Consider the following 21,224-nt stretch of genomic DNA (forward strand, 5'->3'; position numbering starts at 1 on the left):
CCTGCATTATCTTCCTTGCCGATTCATGTTTGAGTGCTCTCTGTATGCCAGCAACATTCCAGGATACAATTTTGATGCCTGATTGATTGGCTTTGTTGGTGGGCTGAATTACCTTCACAGAGGCCCTTGTTGGTTTAGGGTTGCGCGGTCTTTGGGGATCTCTCGACATCCGGAGCGATGAGACATCGTTATTTTACCACTTATCCTCCTGTGGTGTTCCTCCTCCTACTGAATTTCTAACGTTATTAAATTTATTACTGGTCTATTTTTGATCTTCCCTTCCCGTGTTGTTACTGATATTTATTTATTTATTTATTTATATGCTTCTATAGCGCCTGAATAGACCCCCGAAGGGGTATCTCCGCGCTTTGCCATACAGAGGAACCAGCTATTGTGCCCGAGCAGTACTAGTGGGTGGTGGGCGGCAGGAAATGAATTAAATGCTGGAAAAAAGATGAGTTTTCAGGTTTTTTCGAAAAGACAGGTGATCAGTAATGAGCTTTAATGAAAGGGGGAGGGTGTTCCAAAGAACAGGTCCTGTGTATGCCAGAGCCTTGCCTCCTTGGCGGGTTTTTTTAATTTTAGGAACCTTAAGGAGCTGAAGATTGCTGGAACGTAGTGAGCGGCCGGGAACATAGGGAAGAAAGGCTGTGGTGAGAAATTTAGGGCCCTTCCCAATCAGGCATTTGTGAATTGTACACAAGATTTTAAATTTGGTCCGAAGTCGCACTGGCATCCAGTGGAGTTCCATCAGTAGTGGCCGGGAGGGAGTCCTAGATGGAGCATTCATGACTAACCTCGCGGCCGTATTCTGGACTACTTGTAATTTGTTGAATTGGCCTTCATTAGATGACAAAAGAAGGCCATTACAGTAGTCCAGTCTACTGATGACCAGAGCCTGGACCAAGGTCTTTCTGTGGTGATCCGGGAGAAAGGGAAACACCCTTCTCAGCAGTGAAATAACCCCGAAACAAGTACCAGCAACCTGGTTGACATGATCTTTGAAAGTCAATGACTGATCGAATAACACTCCCAGATTTTTTATGGTCTGTTTAGGGATAGGGGCAGGTCCCAGTTCAAGAGGCCACCATTCTTTGGACCATAATGTAACTGCTTCCCCATAGAGTACAACCTCAGTTTTAGCCACGTTGCACTGCAAGCAGTTGTCCGCCATCCATTTAGAAACTGCCCTCATACCTTCTGCAAAAGTTCTTTGTAATGCAGGAGAGAAGGTCTTGAATGGGAACAGAAGTTGGGTGTCGTCGGCGTAGGACACCGGTATAAACCCAAAGGATCTCACTAAGTCAGCCAGGGGGGCCACGTACACATTGAATAATGTGGGGCTTAGGCATGAGCCCTGTGGCACACCCCTGGTGAGCTCCCTAGCGATGGATTTATGGGAGCCCAATCTGACTTCTTGAGAGCGACCCGAAAGAAAGCTCTCCATCCAGGACAGAGCCGTGCCTCCCATACCTATCTCTCTCAGACGACCGAGAAGCAGTTCGTGAGACACCGTATCGAAGGCAGCGGATAAGTCCAATAGCACCAGAATCATCGACCCTCCACTATCCAGCGTCATCCTGATGTTATTGGTGACAGCCAGTAGGGCGGATTCGGTGCTATGGTTGGGCCTAAATCCAGATTGTGAAGGATCTAGGCCATCCGCTGTCTCGATATAGTTTGAAAAGTGGGTGTTCACGTGCTTCTCTGTTAGCTTGCCGATGTATGGTAAGAGAGAGATAGGTCGGAGGTTAGATAGATCCGTCCAGGGTAGGGTCGCCTTCTTCCTAATTGGGTTTACTACCGCAATCTTCCATTCCATGGGGACTTGTCCTTTGGCCAGGGAGGTGTTCATGACTGCCTGGATCGAGGGACCTAAGATGGAAATCAGAGGGACCATCATTTTAGCAGGGAGGAAGTCATTGGGAGAGCCAGTTTTCATACGGCTGACAAGGGTTGCCAGGTCTTGCCAGGATATGCTTAAGTTATTCCAATTCTGAAATGGTTGTGGTTCCTCTCAATTACACACTGCAAGTTTTCATTGGCTTTCTTTATGTTTTTTTATGATGTTTGTAGATTGGAGTAACGTGAGGATATTTTTCTTGCTTTAGCCCGACGAATTTTATATCCCAATTTTCAAAGCTTTCTTTTTTCCCCCAAATGACTGCTTCGAATAGGCGATGACTCTTCCATGTCACTATGATTTTTATTGACTGGTGTTGTTCTCTTTGGGTATTAATTGTACACTAACAATGTCATCACTTGCTACTTCTGTCAAAGGCGGTATGTGTTTGAAGAGCCTCAGTAGATTTGCCTCAGTTCGGGGCGTGGCTTGGATGGCAGTGGCGATGGCTGCCTAACAGAGTCGCTCTGAAGAACAGAGAAGCGACTTCTCCTCGGATCAGGTGCCAAACTAAGAATACCATCATCGGACCATCAGATATTGGCTCACCTTATCACGCTGCACTGAATGCGCTGTGGATTGAACTTGGAGCTAGACGTTATCGCCTCTAATTAGGGATCTCCTCAGCGCCTGTGAAGCCGGCGCAGACAACCTAAAATGGCGCCGCGTCTCCCTCCAAGACCTGCCTGAGACGAGAATCGGCTGGGCCCGGCGTTGTTACCTGAAGCCTCCTGGGACCACTCTACTCAGCAGACTGCTGCCTTGATCTGCTTATAAGCACTACTGGAAGGTGGGTGCCTTTAATATAGCCGCTCTGCTCCCCCAACCTCCGCTCCGTCTGACCTCAACATGGCTGCTTCTGCAGACATACTGGCCTCACGCTAAGGCACTCACATGCAGAAAGGCCCTTACCTCCGTGAACTGGTTTATATAACCACCATCACCAACGAGGGGCGGGATTCCCAACTATCCTCTTGGACACAGCCCCTACTCCTGGGTCGGCCAGCCCACTTAGAATGGCGATGCAGCAATGCTGGAGCTTCGATGACTAACTCATCCGCGATTCCCTGATACCCACATGCCAGCCTGGGCTGGGCCGGGCCCAATACTCACAGGAGGAGCTCCCAGCGTTCCGGATCTACCCCAACGCAAATACAGGATAAAGCGGGAAGGCACACGGGTGCAGTCTGATAATGCTCCCATCACAGTAGTTCTTGCCCATCTGCCTAAACCCTCTATGGTGCTCCTCTGGAGTCTTCTGCAACGTGCATCTAGGCCCTTAAGCTAAGGGTGGAGGATTTTTACTCTCCACTTCTGTTGCGCATTACCCAGGTTCTTTTTCTTGCTCACGCCCCTCGATTCACGACAAAGTGCACAGAGATATTTGGGAGGGGCATTGATCGAGCAGAGGCAATAACAAAAAGGTGCGCCCGGAACCAACGACTTCGGACTCTCCCATCAAAGCCAGAGCGGACATAGCAGCCACCATGGACATGATCCTTAAAAAACAGGCTGAAGTTCATGATCTTGCTAAATCCATCAAAGGCAACACGGACTCCGTGCAACTTGAGCTCACGGCAATTAGAGCAAATATGAGAACCATGAATACAAATCTGGGCGATGCCGAATAACGCTTAAGTGAGGTGGAAGACATGTCCCTTCAGTCATCGAAAACAATAAAGCGCCTCGAGAGTACCACCGACGGCCTTCGAAGACAAAACGGCGAGTTGGAGGAACTCAAAAGAAAAGGGGAACATCCACATCTTAGGTGTTCCAGAAAACTCCGAAAAGGATGCAGAATCGTGTGTGTCATTCTTAGAATCATGGATCCCTATGGTAACTAAGATCGAATTCCACCATGGCTTTGAATTGGACAGAGCACATAGAATCCCCGCCTTCGTCGACAAAAAGAGAAAAGGCCCAAGCCCTCTGATATGCAAACCTCTCAGATACCAACACGTTGAGGCCATTCTACAGTTTGCGAGGAAGAACCACCATATAACCTGGGAAGGACAACGCATAATCTTTACCCAAGATTTCTCCAAAGATACTGTTGAGTTACGGAAAGGGTTCCTCCAACTGAGAGACAAACTGAAAGCAAAAAACATCCCATTTTCCTTTGCAGGCCCATCTAGATTCAAGATGATGAAAATGGGAGACCTCACTTCTACACGGAACCCAAAGACCTGGCTTGCCACCTGGAGGACTGCCCGGCTCAGAGCATGGATCAATCGAGTGGTGCATCAAACAAGACTCTGCACCTGCCTGGACCTTATATCTGACACCTATCACTGCCGATGGGTCAGCTCTGACTGCCCAGTATGCTCAAATTTTTTGTGTTTCCCCCCTATGGATGGACGATGGTCGATTATGTCTTCTACTAATGTCTGCCAGTATCGTGAGTAAATTCTTCACCTGACTCACTACTTGATAGCGGGGTTTGTTACTAGTAAGTTCAAAAAAGACTCGCCTCTACCGAACTTAGAAGACTTAATTTGTACCCGCACCACCACTGTGGCTATAGTGTCTAAATTTAGCTTATATCTGTTTAATTGTTGTATAGGGAACCTAGCTACCGGTCACAAGTTTTAACGTAGTCATGCTCCACAGTCCGAACCTTTACAGGTTATATGTATATAAGCTTTAATCCTATCGCTGTGGCTCTAATGTAAGCAAACTGTGAGCTTTTACTTAAGATCTCCTTTGTAAGGGCCCTCACAATGTTTAATCATGTTCTGACTTGACCTTATCTGGTCCTGCCTGAAGAATCGCCCTGTCCCAACGCTTCTTCTTCCGTTTCAAGTTCTCATGTATATGAGCCTTACCCTTAGCACTCAGGTTCTAGCGTAATCAGGCCGTAACCTTCTACATAAGATCCAATATGTATAGGCCTTACCCTGGTTTAATCCTGTTCAGTCTACCCTAATCTTGTTCTGCCTGAAGAATCGTACTTTTGACTTTCATCTCTGTTCTTCCCTGAGACGGTACTGCCGTCGTACACCCTAACTTCGTATTTTGGGGAGGGAAGGGAGGTGGGATGGGAAGGGGATGGTGGGATGGTGGCACGGCGGGGGGTTCAGGGGTGGTGGTGGGTTTGGGTTGAAAAGGGAGTTGTATGCCACAGTATTTGTTTCTTTTTGCTTTGCTTTATGTTTCCTTCACGATGCAGTAACCAGCGCTCATGCAGTGTCACACATTTCATGCTCCACTCAGAAGCCCTGGATTAGATTTGCTTCCAGAACCCCACCAGCAATCCTCGTACGTTATGCAGGGCACTTTACAACGCGGATGACCCAGTCAGCGACATTAACACCTTCCAATGCCTAACACTAACTCATTATCAGAAAACGTCAATATAGTCTCCTTGAATGTCAAGGGTCTTAACCACCCGTTGAAGAGACGGAACATCTTTGAATATCTCTCTAAATCGAAAGGGAATATCATCCAGTTGCAAGAAACTAAGCTCTCAGAGGGAAGACACACGGTTTATCAATCTTAATTGGATCTCACACACACTCTGCTCCCCTGCTAACCACAAGAAGGGTGGAGCAATCACACTGATTGCAAAAAAACTAACCTTTCTGTTGTCTCACACACACACACACACGACACGGAGGGCAGGCTACTAATCACACATCTGTTAAGGGATGATGACCCTATCCACGCTAAACCTGTACGGTCCCAACTCAGACGCTCCATATTTCTGGGACTCAGTCTCCCTAGCCATAGAGAATATCCCACAAGATGAACTTTTAGTTGTGGGTGGTGACTTCAACCTCCCACTGGACCCTATACTTGACCGGCAATCCAAGTGCTTGTTTCATCCTTCCCGCTCCCACGAGGTGCTTAAACGTCTATGCAACCGATTCCTTTTAAAGGACTCCTGGCGACTCCAAAACCCTGATAGTAGAGATTATACCTTTTATTCAGCCCCACACAACTCATATTCCAGAATTGACTTTATCCTTATCTCGAGCGCTTTCACCCACCTCACCGAGGAAACAGACATTGCCCCCAAGTTAGTCTCCGACCATTCGTGTATTAGCACCAAGCTTGCTGGCTCTCGCTCGATACTACCCCCTAAGCGTTGGCGGTTCAATGAGGAAATCCTGTCAGACCCCGCTAACAAACAACAAATAGTGGACGCTATAGCGGAATACATCTCAATGAATGACTCCCCTGACACAGTTACCTCTACTGTCTGGGACGCACTTCAAGCCACAATACGGGGACTTCAAGCCACAATACGGGGAGTTCTCATTAGCATCAGAGCCAAGACCAATAAGACGCGGAACCAAGATTTAGAAAGGCTTGAAAAAGATCTAAAGAACCTAGAAGCCACTTATGCGGCCAACCCCGATAATGCATCCGCCCTTGAGCACTTGACCAGGAAAAAATATGAATATAACGCTATCGCCAGCAAACGGGCCGGTGTTTGGATTAACAGGTTCAAAGCCCTGAAGCTATGCGATGGGAATAGGGCTGGGCAGCTTCTTGCATCCTACCTCAAACACAAACAGAAGTTGCTCACTATAGCCTCCATCAAAGATTCCACGAATAAAACACACACGAAACAAGCGAAGATTGTAGACACCTTCAAATCCTTTTATGAGGACCTCTACAAGAATGAGTCGATACTCGATCCGACTGCTTGCTCTAACTACCTAGAATCCCTGAATCTTCCTAAACTCTCAGATGAGGACAGCGCTCACTTAGGCTCCCCCATTAAGGACACAAATCTTGGCCTCCATCAAGTCCCTTAAAGGTAACAAGGCCCCAGGCCCGGATGGGTTCTCTGCAGCCTTCTACAAGGCCTTTGACAAACAGCTCACCCCCCTCCTCCTGAAACTCTTTAATTCGATTGCCACCTCTGGCAGCGTCTCACCATCAATGAGCGAAGCCACTATAATTGTTATCCCAAAGGATGGCAAGGACCCCCTTTTAACTAAAAATTATCGCCCCATCTCGCTGATAAATTTAGACAGCAAGATTTATGCAAAAATCCTTGCGGCTAGACTCAATGCCTTACTTCCTAAACTAATCAGTACCTCGCAAGTGGGATTCTTAAAAAGCATCGCCTATCAAGCAATAACACAAGGTTATTATGTCACATCCTAGAGAAAGCCAAAATATCCCCTGCACAAATGGTCGCCATAACTCTAGATGCTAAAAAAGCATTCGATAAAGTATCCTGGACCTTCTTACAGCATTGTATGCGCAACTTTAACTTAGGACCCTCCTATATTAACATGGTAATGGCCCTTTATTCATCGCCGTCTGTTAGAATTGCCATTAACGGCACTCTCTCAGACTCGATTTCGGTTGCATCAAGGCACTAGGAAAGGCTGCCCCCTTTCGTCTGCGCTGTTCCTCCTAGCCCTAGAACCCCTCTCGTCAGACAAAGCAGAATGAGGATATAGCGGGAGTGAGTTTTGGGGACACACAAGTGAAACTGGCGGCGTATGCCGGCGATATCTTAATCGCGACAGAAGATCCAGAGACCTCCATAAAAGCCCTAATGACAACAATTGAAAGATACTCGGCATTCTCCGGGTACAAATTAAACCGGGATAAATCGGAGGTTAAACCTCTGAATGTCCATACTACCAGAGAGGTACTAGGTGACTCAGGTCTTACTTGGCAAACCAGTTTCATAAAATACCTCATCACCATGCTCCCTCTCACCCTCTCCGGGGACTTCCACCACAAATTAGATACATTAATCTCTACCTTCCTGTGGAAGGGGAAAAGAGCTAGAATCAGCCTAAAAAAACTGCGCCTCGACAAAAGTCTAGGTGGGGTCAGACTAGCGAATTTTAAATTATACCAAACTGCCTTTCTGGCCAAGCAAGGCTCGCACTGGCTGGCGCCCCAGCCGGGATACACCCCTGTTTGGCTCAATGTAGAAAAAACCCTTTTTAAGAACCTCGACCCAGCATCCTTCCTCACCACCACATTAAATACAGCCAGCTGCTCCAGCTAAATTTTAAAAACACAAAAATACCACTCCTAAACATTGAGAAACTCCTACCTAACAAGTTTAAACGGTCAAAATGGGAATTCCTATGGCATAACCATATAATAAAGTACAAAGAGAAACCACTGCACAACGATACCTGGGTTGCTAAAGGTATATTCTTCCCACACCAACTCTTTAACGAGTCCATACCACTCTCCTTTGCTGAATTACAGAATAGATATGGCTTAGGAGCAATAGAAATTTATAACTTTTTGAACGTGAAAGTAGCAATCTCGAAAGCAAAATTCACCAAACAGACACCCTCCCTCCCAGGCTTCTTAGTTACCCTCAACAGATTAGGCCACCAAGTCTCTAGACTCTACAAACTATTGTGCCCTCAACAGTCCAACCTTACCAAAGATCTCCTGCAGTTTTGGGAATCGTACTCCTCGACACCAATCTCAGATGTGGAGATGTGGAGTGGACCAAAACGTGGGAATCTAACCACACGACACAAAATTAGCCCTACTCTCTCCCAGACTAAGTTTTGGCTCCTCCACAAAGCTTTTTGGACCCCAGCACGCCTCTTCTTGCATAATATCAGTGACGACAACACATGCTGGAATTGTAACGAGGAACCGGGCCATCTCGAACACTTATTACTCAAATGTGCATGTGTTACAGCCTTCTGGGAAAAAATCTTTGAGCTCAATACTAAAGTATTTTCCATAACCCCACACACGGGAATTCTCCTCCCTAGTTTTGGGATTTACTAAAACTACCTCACTATCTGAAGACGACAAGGCCTTACTTGACCTCCTATTCACAGCAGCTGTAAAAATAATCCTAAACAATTGGAAGGACACTCGTAAGGCATCCTTTAAACATTGGCTAAACTGGATCTCCAATCTGAGAGGGGCTGACAATATTGCACTCCTGAACAACCCTTGGCGCCCCCCTCATAGACTAATGTTGTTGTCACTAGACAATTACTTCAGTATACACAAACCCCCATGAATCCCCCTTCCACACCCCTGGTTACTGGAACTGAACCTCCACCCGTAAAACGTACACTTGTATCAGAGTCCACCCCACCGCTGCTGCTTATACCTGTTAGCCCTAACTGCGACGATCACCATTTATACACCAGCACTCACCACTTCCTGGTAGATACTGTATGAGCTGTTTACAAATAATGCCACGACACTTCAAAGCATTGCTGTTATTTTGGTTTATAATTAAGGCCTGGTTATGACTCCTTATAACGCCAGCATCACTTTACCTGTTTTTCCTTATTATGTACCATTTCATGATATTTGCATTCTTGTCTATTAATTGCTTCATGACCAATTATCGTTTTGTTTTTTTATTTATGTATGTACCTTTTATTTGATTCTGTTGAATAACTCCCAATAAAAAATTGTGAAACTGAGATTTGCCCAGTTCAGTATATCATGCCTGCCCTTAAATGTATGCAAAGGCTGAAATGTGATCTTCCATACACTTTTTATGAGCAGGATCTGACGTATTTTTCCTCACAATCTGTGAGTACATAATTCCTTGGTGATTTCCCTTTTGGTGAGTCGTGAGTCAGGTTATTCATTTAGGTTCTGATGATGTTTGTCCTCCCCCCTTGTGGGTGTCTCATGGTGAATATACAGAGCCTCCCCATATCCATCTTCTGACCTTTCTGAGCATTTATTTGATTTGAAGATGATTCGGCTACCATTGAGCTTGCTCCTGGAAGTGTAACCAATGGGGGTGTGATGGTTCTCATAATATTCCCTTCTCCAAGAGGTTTACTTTGAAGTCTTAATAAAAATTGGATATGGACTTATATTTACTGGCCCAGCCCAATTCGTAAATGGCTGTGCTGTTGACAAGCATGAGGGGGCTCTCCCCAGCCTTTTCTGATTTGTCTCATCTTTTGGTGCTTTTGCTGTTTTTTTAAGTCTTTTTTGCGCGTCTTGACCGCTTAATTGCAGTGGTTTCTAGCTTGGAGGGGCGTTCTGTTTCATTTGTCGTTAGTAGCTCCATAATTAACAAGTCACCTGACTTTTCCCCCTATGACGGTTTTTTTGATGATTCAATTTTTGAGGCAACCTTTGGTGGAGATTCTACTGTCTTGCCTTGTTCATCTTTCAAAGAGTTTTAAGTAGTAGAAGTCCGGTATTGTTTTGGCAATCGATGTGTTTTGCTGAGGTCGACGGAAGTTAGAGAAGCATCCAGCCATCTTGTTCCTTTCTTTACCCGTCTTTTTTTTTTTAATTGTTCAGCGTGGCCCTCTAACGAGACTGGGCCTTTTGGGATTGATCTTGTGATCTCGTTCGAGTTGAGGTTCCTCAGATCATTTGTCGTGGAAAGCAGGACTTCAGGGAATTTATTATTTGGTCAACGATGTCAGAGCAGTGGCGCTCCCTGACCGTAAGCTCCTTTTGTAGGTTGTCTAATTTGTCTGAGATTTTTATGATTGCCAAAGCTATTGTTTGAATTATGTCCATTAGAATTTCAATTTGTGCGATTTCCAGGTGAGGGTGTTAGTTGCTGTCGTGAGAGTCGTATTTATAGATGACAGCAATTTGTCTTGGTCCTTGGTGAGCTCCAGGCTAATAGTTGAGAAATCCTGAAGAGATTTACCTTGAGTTTTGTTGTGCTAAAACATGAAGAATTTAGACTCTAGCTGAGGTCTCGCTGAGGTTTCCTTGTTTCCTGTTCTTGTTGTGACAGGTCAGAGTCTGAGCATTTAATGTCACCTGGGCTATGAAGTTTACTTATTTCCAGTCTGACAGGTTTGTGGCACCTGTATCACCTGTGCACAGGAGTATGGGATTGCTCATCACGCGGCTCCGCCCAGGCGTCGTCTGCGCGGGTGACGTCAGCGAGGTCAAATGAGTCCCACCCCAACGCGCCTACATCAGCTTTCTTCAACAAACTTTTCCGCACCACAACGCGGAGCCATCAGACAAAACTGTGGAAGTATGGGAACAGTGTGAGAAAAGCAGAAACAATTGGAAAAAGGAATGGTGACGAACCACACCATAAGGAGCAATGTCAACACTACAGTATCGAAAGGCAGGGAAGGAAGAAAGAACAAAATAGAATACAGCCCTGAGCAGCCACCCTGCCAGTATGTAGACATGTCCCCCCTTGAGACAAAGACATATGCAAAACGTCATGACAACAAGTAGCAGGACTATAACCCCAACCAGGAGACAATGTAGGAGAGCTAGTTCTAAGACAAACAGGAATGACAAACCTCCAAGCAACCTCAGCACAGAGGGAGACCATCCCCCCAAGGAACAAGGGCAAAGGCATGACCAGATGACCCCAGCCCAGAGGTTAGCAGAGGGGCCAAGACCCTTAGGAGGAACAAAAGGGAGAGGGGAGGGAAGAGAATGAAGGCAACCCCCCAATTCTGGAGCAACCAGAGCAGAGGGGCACAAGATTATCTTTTAAACCCATCCACCAATGCCCCATGAACAGGAAGGAACAAGCAACAAGACGGATCAGCCAGCCAAAGAGTGAAAAAATGCACGCACAGCCCCCCCACCGGGAGGCGAGTGCAGAAGACCAAACCAAAGGTCCTGGCAGAACGGGGAGGAAGGGCGGGCCGTGAAGGAATCTGCGGCTAGAATCGTCTCTACCAGATACATCGTTACCGAAGGTAAGTAACTCATACATCTGATAGAGACTACTAGCCGCAGATTCCTTCATGTAGAATAGATCCCATAGCATAGCCATACCCACAGGGAAAGAGGGTCTGCAAAAGGACCCCACCAGCCTGGACATAACAGAGCGTCCCACAGGGGACTAGTCTAAAGGACTAGGTGAGGAGCCTCGTCCCCCCAGGCAAGAGGAACCCCTACAAGCAGAACACCACTGACCCCAAGAGGGGTGTAGGAAGAAGAAATGAAGGAAGAAGAATCCCGTTCACACTTAATAGAGGAAACAAGGGCAAGGTACGGGGAGGCCAAAGCACCACACACCCCTACAAGGCAACAGAACCTCCATCCAAGCCAAGGTAAGGAAGAAGAAGAAGATCAAAAGAATGGCGCAGACAGCAAGAAGCAGTCGAAAGAAGGAAGAGCAGCCCGAGGTACCCAAGAAGACCGGGCAGGCTGCGCCTAAAAGAGGGAGGAACACAAAAACCATCTCAGCCCCAGGACAGAAAACATAAGGGTGAAGAAGGTGCCCGGACACACCTGAGAGAGGGGTCCGCACACATGACCCAAAAAGAAGCCGAACCAGAGCCACGATGCCAGGCCGCAGACAGCAGGTCAGACCCAGCGAACAGCGCAGAGCCCCCGGAGAGGGACACCCCGGGTCGCCACCAAGGCATTCCATCCAAGTAATAAGGGAATTGCACCTGCAATGTACGTAAACGCCATGGATAACAGAGGCCCGAGGGCAACCACAACTCCCCAGCACAGAACAAGCTATATAACAGCTACCACTACCCCACATTGGGTATATGTTAAGTCCCATGACATGGGAACCCTCTTAAGAAGAAACTTCCGCAGCAGAGGACAACAGAAAGATCCGTGGGTAAAAACCCCCGCCGAAGGCTTATCAAGCAGCCAAAGAGAAAAAACAGAAGGTCTAATCTCAGGGCCAATCTGGTGCAGATAACAGCAAAAACACACAGTAAAGAAGGGACGACCAGCAGCCAACAGAGCCACAGTCCCAACAAAAGAGGACTCGCAGGCACATGAAGCACACAGATCACACAAACGGGGCGACCCGCCCCAACAAAAGGACAGTTCCCAAAAACCAGATGAACTCACAAATCATTGAGGGGGAGAAGAAGGAGGAGGAGGCCGAAGCCCCGCCAAGAACCTCTGAATGGCCAAGTCTGCCGGGGCGTGGAACAAAAGAGTACCATCGAAGGGAAGATCCACCAGCCGTTCTCGAACATTTCCGGGAACACATTGTCCTGGAGCCAAGCATGGCGGGGAAGGGCAACAGAATAAGCCATGGTACGACCAAGCACCTCCGAAATGTCCAGAGCGGAGTGAAGAATAAACGCCAGGCCCGGAAAGGAGAAAGAGGCGCTGAGGAGTGGGGGACCTGCGGTTCCTGCGGCGAAAACCGCAGTCGCAGTGACGGCGAGGAACCACCCTTAGAAGACGTCGGGGGAAAAGCCACAACGCAGCGGCCCGTATCCGCCGAAGAAGACACCAGCAGGTGCTTAACCTCCGGCGAAGATTTGACATCCAAAGACGAGTCCACGGCTGGACGCCTGTCAAGTGCCGTAGAGTCCGCAACCTGGAGCAGGGTGTAGTCGTCATCCAACGCCGAAGGTGACTCTAGACAGGTCTTCGCCACATCACATGGCGCAGGAGACAGGGGCTGGTCCCAAGCAGAGGTGGTCAAGGGTTCCCGCACCGATTCTACCTCCGCCGAGGCAGCCACCTGCGTGGAGGGATGAGAGGCACCCGGGGAGTGACAAGGAGACCCCTGCCAGCCTCGACCCATGAGGGGACGAGAAGGGCCCGCCGACCCCCATGGCCGTGCCAAGGCCGACTCTACCTCCTGCGAGGCAGCCGCCGGGCGAGGAGGGACAAGGGGGGCCCGGGGAGGGACGAGGTGTCCCCCGCCAGCCTCAACCCATGATGGGACGAGGGGGGTTCGCCGACCACTGTGGCGCCGCCAGGGCCAGCAGCCGTCGGCGCTGTAGCGGCATCACCTCAGGGTCAGACAAGACAGCCGATTGTCCACAGGGCCGAGAGGAGCTTGGGGATGCGACCAGAGCCCCGGCGACCTCCCGCGACACCACAGGGACTCCCGCTGGGTGGGGGCCGCCTATTTCCTTTTTACCAGTAGACCCAATGTTGGTCTTTAGTGGGTTTCTGATCATTATGGGGGTCATTGCCTCAAAGATTTTTATGGTGAATTTTGGCTCTCACTTGGGTGACTAGAGGTTGCCTCTTTTAGTTTGATTGACTTTCCCATATTTGTGTTGGTCAGTACAAACAGGCCTTCACATTCACATTTGCTGGGTGTTCGTTCATACGTCTGTGCTGTTTCACTTTCCTTGAGGGTGACAAGACCATCTTCTTGTGTTATGAGCATTTGTTTCTGATCTGTCCTCAGTGGCATACTCTTGGTCAGTTTGCCACTTTTCACCATTACTCTCCTTTGTAAGAAGATTCTGTGGACTATCTTCCAGCCCTCACTAAACGCCTGTCTTTTCCTAATAGAGGTGTTTGCCCTCTTGCGTTTGGTGTCCAGAGAGCTCTCCTGTGGGTTTCTTTCTCAGGCCCTGAATCCCGGGGCCATGTCGGGAATCCCTTTCTTAATCAGCCGGGCTCCTGGGATGGTGGGGGTGTCAGTGCGGATGGTGGTGCGTTGGATGCACAATCCACGATAGAGTGCGTGTGATGAACAGGGTGCTTTGAGGAAGACCCACAAGCCACACCTCGAGCCTAGCCAGGCCTCCTCCATGGACCCCTCAAGGCCACTCTCTGTACCAGCAAGCTACAGCCGCTGCGCTCACTACTTGCTCCTAACCACCACTCAAGATTACTGTTGGGGTGTTGATCACCAGGCACTGTTCACTCGGTTGGTGCATGTCGCCCGTAGCTCTTTGTTTTGCCTTTTGTTTTTGGTTAAAATTCTCTCCTTTTCATTTTGTAGATCACCATCACCATGAATTGACCTATCTGAATGAGGCTTCAACAGTCTACTTGTTCTAGAAGCCTTTGGTTGTTTTTGCCACTTCACACATCTGTGTGTTGCTTTCCAAGATTTTGCCAGGTTTTTCTAGGTCAAGCCAGGGCTGTTCCACAGGGAGTAATTTTCACAAACGCCTCCCAATGGACACGGCAACGTGAACTCACCATTTATGTGAGAAGGTGCTTTAAGAGCAGGCTTACTTGGTTGCAGCAAATGAAGTTGGAAGTGAGTAGGTGGTTTGAGCTTGGGTGCAGGGGGGAGCGGGAGTCCAGGGTTACACAGGTCAGGTTGCACCGGCCTCTATGCCAGCTGTCCATGAAAGTACAGGTTTCCTCGCAGCTATAGTCCCCCCCCCCCTCCTATACCCAGCCTTCACAGACCGGGAGGTAAGTAAGGAAAGTAGCCCGGTTGAGAGCGGACTAAAAGCAGGCTGTGAGTGGGCCAGTAAAACAAGCAGGAGAGAGGGAGGGGGGACACTGTTGCTTTCACTGCTCGCAGACCAACCCTCTCTCACCTAGCAAGCACTCCACCGGTCCTCTACCACGGGCTAAAGTGGCTCTGTCCCGCTCTGATTCTCCTATGGCGGCGTTCTCTGCGGGCTCCTGCAGTGCGTCTACTCTCCCAGAGCCTCTGACTCCTCACGTCGCAGGGCTTCCTGTAACTGTGATTCACTTCCATCGGTTATTGCTTCAGCTTCTTCTCTGTTTGTGTCCACTGCCCGGAAGCTGAGCTTCACCTGGTCTTCTGCTGTGCCATTGACGGTAGCTATCTGGCCATTTATGAGTAAAAGCTGACTGTAAGAAGGTAGGATCCTACCCCCACTTTTTGCCTGGTGCTAAGCTGGTTTTAGACTAGTCTGACTGGGATCCTGCTAATCAGGACCCCAGTCTATCTGCTTTATCCCTAAACTGTTATGCCATGTACTTAGGTACACTCCAGATTGGATACTAGGGTACCCTTGTCAGTCCATAGTATACGGTACCCATGTACCCAGGGCATAGGTACTCCAGAGGCCGCCCATGGGCTAAAGCATGTATTATGCCACCCATGAGAGGTTATGCAAAATGGAACTACAGGCCTGCCATTGCCGCCTGTGTAAAATGGTTCACACACCTCTTACTTTAGACACAGGCTTCCTATATCTAAGGGTCCCTGCACTTAAAACCTATCAGTCACCCCTGCATGAGCAGGATACCCAGGCAGCCTACGGAATCCGTTCACCTGGGCTGGCAGTCATTTATGACAGATTGAGTGGCATTATGCGACCGCATAATGACCAACTCTAAAATGGCTGAAGGTAACCCTATTGTGTTTAGTATCAAACATTGTCCTCAGAAACGAGCTTTGTAAGGTCCCTAAATGGTTGCTGCCGACCAGAGACACATTTCTGCCCTCCTCCTGCTGAGCCAAGCCCAAGCAGGGGACGGCAGAACAATAGGCATCCTGTAACACGGAGGTGTGAACACCTCCCAGAGAAGATTTAGTGTATTAGGCCTGGGTGGATGCGCTTGCCAGCAACCGAAAGTCTGCATGAGGGGCACATTTGGTGTACCTGTGCATAGTCCAGTTCAAACCAGTCATGGGAACCATTGGCTCCTTCTCTGGGGCAAAGGGCATGGGAGTAACCTCCCCATTGTCCCGACCCTACCCTGGGAGGGTCCCCTAAATCTGCCCAACCCTCTCTCGAGATTACAAAAGGGCTTACTGGGCTATAGGAGCCTAGATTTTATGTGGACAAGATTCTGAACCAGAAACCACTGAACTTCGACCGTCTGGACACTCTGGACTTCGCTGGACTACGTTTGGGCCCGACTTAGTCTCCCCCTAAGTCTGAAGCATTGTCTGTGCCCGTGCACCATACAGGCTCCTTGCAGGACCTGTGGAGCATCAAGGAGAACTGAAGATATCTCCCTTGGAGTAAAGGAGTCACTCACCTGCAACCAGATCACAATTGATTGGTCTGCTGCTCCTGAGCTCCAAGGGACCCCGAAGGCTCCAGCAAGACAGTAGGTGGGTTTCCAAGTCCCTCGAGGTCAGAGCTGCCCTCCTACCAAATTTGAGGTCAGAAACCCTCGTTGGGGCTGCAATACCCTGACCCCTGTGCACTGTGTACTTTTGCAAGTGCATATGCTTGTTGGCATTTCCAAAACAAGTGCACTGGGCTCCGAGTAGCCCCGACTTATGGCCATTTCCACCAAAGAACTCCGGCCTCCTCGCACCGTGTGCTCCGTGGGCTGCTGCTTTGCGAAACTGCTTGAGGTCCCCTTATGGCTCCAGTGACTACGGCCTCTGGGTCCAATTGAGGGTCAACGTTGCTTTTCTTGGCCTCCCCTGGTTGCTCCAGGCTTGCCCTGACTCCTCTGTTTGGTGTCATCTGGACCTTGCTGGTCTGAACCGTAACCTTTCTTGACCTTCCTCATGGGTTGCCACTGCCAAGGCTTGTTGGTGCTCCAGCGGGACACCGACCACTCATTACTCGACATCCTTCGTGGGACAGCTCGTATCAAGCTTCTGGTCATCCTCGACGTCTCCTGGTCCCTGTGGCTGCAGAGTCCAGAACCCCCTCTTCTCACCTGAAATTGATGAGCCCCAGGTCATTTCTGTTTGACCCAGACTCTGTCCCCTCTGCTTTCAGGTACTCTTTACCAAGAATCCACCTTTGGATTCCTACGGACAGTTTTGTTCTTCCCTTCCCAGCAGCGGCTCTTCTTTAAAGTCCTCCATAGAGATCGACAGCAGTTTCCGACGTCACTTCAGACCTATATAACCGGCTTCCCTGGGATAGGTAACTCTGGTACTATGGTATCCACGGGTGGGGTGGCTCTCCAACCTCCTAACTTCCACAGGGTTTCTTTGAAGTCCACTTAGAAGGGTCCTTAAACTTTAAAACCGCAAATGCGACTCTCCCATAGAATTGTACGGCGCAAGTGGTTGTGTTCCCACACTGCACCCGTCCTCCGTGGGGTCCCTACTTACTCACCTTGGGTGGTTCTTTATGGTCCCAGTGATTCTACATCCTCTAGACATTGTCTGGACTCAAGTCGTGGTTCTTCTACAACTATTTTAGTATATGGTTTGGTCTCCCCCGGGAGCCCACTGTGTATTAATGCTACTTACGATTATTTCTGTGCTACAGTATTGTGTACTTTGTGTTTATCTGGGTATAGACGATACTGTGAAGTGTTGAGAGTGTTATAATAATAAATACAGATTTTATAACTACTGTGTGGTTTCCCTTTCATTTAACCAAAACAATAAGATTGCATTCTGGTAAAACAAGCTGCTTAACATTCCTTCAAGACTAAGCCTGAAGGCTGCTCTCCACAGCTACCACTTGGATAGCTTTCTAAGGTTATCTTTGACCTCTTATATCACCATAAGGGTTGTTTGGACTGGTACAAGGTGCCCACTTTAACTAGTGGACAGCATATACCATGCCAACTTCTCACACGGACGTTTACACATGACTTAGTTCAACCTGTTCATGACAGACGCCACAAGAAGGGTGCCCCATAAAACTACGTAGCTCGTCACTTTGTGAGTATTCCTTTTCGAAGGGAAAAATGCATAGCTTGTGATTGAAGGACTGGATTCTACTCCAGGGTGTCACCCACGCCTGTCCCCAAAAAAAGTATTTCTTTCCGTAGGTGAAAACAGTGCGAGCTTGGGGCTCAGGGGCAGACTTACTGCTGCAACAGGCTGAAGTAATCATGGGTGTAGAACAAGACAACAGATTGTCTAAAAGATGCCATAATAAACATGATGGACCTAGAGACCAGCAAATGAGAGCGGGGAACATGGTAGCTTCATCTAAGCATTTTGTAAGATGCTCATGGGTGGGGAAAGAAGAGTGCCTTATCACCTCGTACACCTGCCCAACAGCTCTTTATTCCCACCCTAGGCCTAACAGATCTGCCCTTCTTGTGGCTCCATGCTCCACCTTCTCTGTCCTTCGGCCTCACCTTGTATCTTTGCCTCTCCAGTCTTTTCATCCCTGTTCTTCATGCCAGTGCCCTGTGCTGTTAGCTCATCTGGGGCGTTGGGTGATTTCATACCTCCTGCAGGCTTCAGCTGCTAATTGTGCCTTGAGCGTCTGATTCGAAACATCGCCTGCTGCTCGATAAGTCACGTCGCTGGCACAACAGCCAATTGATAAGGTATCGTCGCCAGGTCAGAAATTACACCTGGTATTCCAATACGATAGGCACAACAGCCATTATATTTAACCTGAGATCACGGACATCAGGTGATGGCACAGGGAGAGCTCTTAGCTGAGCTATCGTGAAGAATGCGTCTTCAGGCTAAAAACAACTAGGAGCAGTAGAATGACCCTGACGAAGTTCTTGTTTAAAATGAACGAAACGCGTTGGCTGCCTAGTGCTTTGTTTCAAATTAAAAAGAAGAATAAAGAAACCTGAACATTGTTAATACTGGATGGACATTTATAAATTACTTTTTCTTTGGATATTTGAATTGGGAGGTGCAACCTACAGTTGGCAAAAAAAAAAAGTCTGACAAGTTTACCTGTCATTTGATCACAGGAACTACTTGGCTTGGTTTCCTTCCATGTCGGCTGGGTCAAGGTGCTGAGGTAATACCTCTCCTGTAGAGGCTGGGGGTGTCTGTATGTATCAGTTTGGCATACGGGTTTGCCTGTGTTGCTGCGTGGATTGATATAGCCAGGCTCGGTCCTGATGTCTACCTTTACCAGTAAGCCCACACACACCCTGGACCTTATTTACAGCCAATGCCAATCTTTTCTTTTGCCAGGCACGTTCCTTTCAAGATGATCCTCTCCATCCCAAGTGACAGGCTTCCTAAGTAAATGCGGCGCACGGTTGACACAGAGCTGGTGTCTCTTCCTCACCGGTTTAGAAAGAGCCGGTCACCGAAAGATCAGCTCCTTCGTGACCCTATTGCAAATATTTTTCATAAAAAAAACAAATTATGAGGCACGTTGTTTGCCATCATATAACTATTTTGAAATTATGGAACTCGAGGACCTTCAGAAAGAAAGTTATGCAATTGTCTCACTGAAAGGCACGAAGATACAAGATATTAGCACTTAAGGATGTAAAGTGTTTAGTAGTCTACATTTTAGTGCTCTATTCAAATAACTGCTAAAACAAGAACAAGGATATATACATACATTTGCAAGAACAGCAACATTTTAAATGTGAAAGCCACAGACTACATAATTATTTCCACCCTGCATGAACAATATTTAAATTTGTAGGGTTTTTCTTTACTGCCATGGAAAAAGGTAACGTTACCAGCAGCCCCAGTCGATACTATGCTGATATTAACACAACATGGGCAAAATATTGCAATACAAAACATGAAAGGTAACCAGTTAACGTTTGTAGAACCAAAGGAGCTGACGACGTTTCAAGTGCAACATCTTTACAGGCTAGTTCGGTTTTAAATAAAAAATATTTTGTGGTGATTTAAGAGATGGCAATTTGTGTAGCAGGCACATCACAAGTAATCCCGATTTCTGAAACATCCTTCCTGACATCTCTGTAAAGTGACACCACAGTTCGTGTGTTATTTCCTTATTTTCTGAAAATTAAAAATTAAAATGACTATGCTTACCGCAAGATGTGCTTGCTTACCTCTAGAAAGTGTCATATCTTCAGGCATTTGACCAGAAAGTAATTGAGAAAGCTGCTCCTTCAGCTTCTTCACCTCAGCCTGAAGCTGAGTAACATTGCCTTGAGTGTCTTCATTCACAACGGCCTAATGCAAAATGAACACAGCACAATTGAGGCCTTTGATAATACGGATGGTGCAACAAGAAGAAAAGCTATTTCACAAACGAGCCCCCTTCCCAGCCTTGGAATCTTTGACCCTGGACCAACAATAATTACCTCTCTGTAATGTCTTACTTGTCTCACTTTGATGTTTCAAATGTACATGTTGTTCTTTGACTTTAAGTAGAATGTGGAACACTCATGTTACCATGGTTGGCAATGCTTCAACTCAGTAGACTGTTGCCTGTCCTAGCAGTTGGATGGGGTCTCTGTCTCCTTGAACGTAATAAAGATTGAATCTTCACCAAACCTGCATTTCTGGATTTCATCAAGATTGATCTTACATTTGGTGACGATGGAGAACTAAAGGATTCATTAACAGAGACCTCAACACATTCTTAAAGGAACTTCTTCAAGAAGGGACTCTCGGCTTATTTCATCACTTTGTTTTGACATTTTCATCTAAACATGGTGAGGTGCATGTGCACGATATTGTTAAATTTAGCCGGTCTCTTTTCTGTCTGTGAGATTTCATGGTCACTCACATGATGTCACCACTAGAATGTTTGGTGACATCATGGGGTGTTGGTGGCTTAGCCTGGTCTCAACTGGCAGTTGGCACCAGGCAGGCTGAGTGACAAGGATGTCACTCCTGGTGGGTTCTTCATCTTTCCATCTTGAAGACTTGACTTGCAACTAACTTTAATAAAGGAACCATAATAATACATCAGGCTCAAGGCTTCTATTTACAACATTTTGTGTTGTATTTAGCCTGTCTCTTTTCTACCTGTGGGATTTCATTGTCATTCACATGATGTCACCACTAGAACCTTTGGTGACATCATGGAGTGTTTGGGGCTTAGCCTGGTGACAACTGGCAGTTGGAACCAGGCAGGCTGAGTGACAAGCTGGTCACTCCTGGTGGGTCTTTTAT

At 47.6% G+C, this 21,224-nt stretch overlaps 1 protein-coding gene across 3 annotated transcripts in view; it reads right to left on the minus strand.

The window, feature by feature from the left end:
* Window positions 1-21,224, minus strand: part of KIF15 (kinesin family member 15) — a 927,215-nt gene that overhangs the window by 675,973 nt on the left and 230,018 nt on the right. For all 3 annotated transcript variants that reach the window (XM_078663524.1, XM_078663523.1, XM_078663522.1), the window contains exon 11: window positions 20,153-20,276. In XM_078663524.1, the coding sequence (XP_078519650.1) occupies window positions 20,153-20,276 (124 nt within the window). The remainder of the gene's footprint in view (window positions 1-20,152; window positions 20,277-21,224) is intronic.

Source organism: Lissotriton helveticus, chromosome 10 (assembly GCF_964261635.1).
Source record: "Lissotriton helveticus chromosome 10, aLisHel1.1, whole genome shotgun sequence".
In the NCBI taxonomy this organism is placed as follows: Eukaryota; Metazoa; Chordata; class Amphibia; order Caudata; family Salamandridae; genus Lissotriton; species Lissotriton helveticus.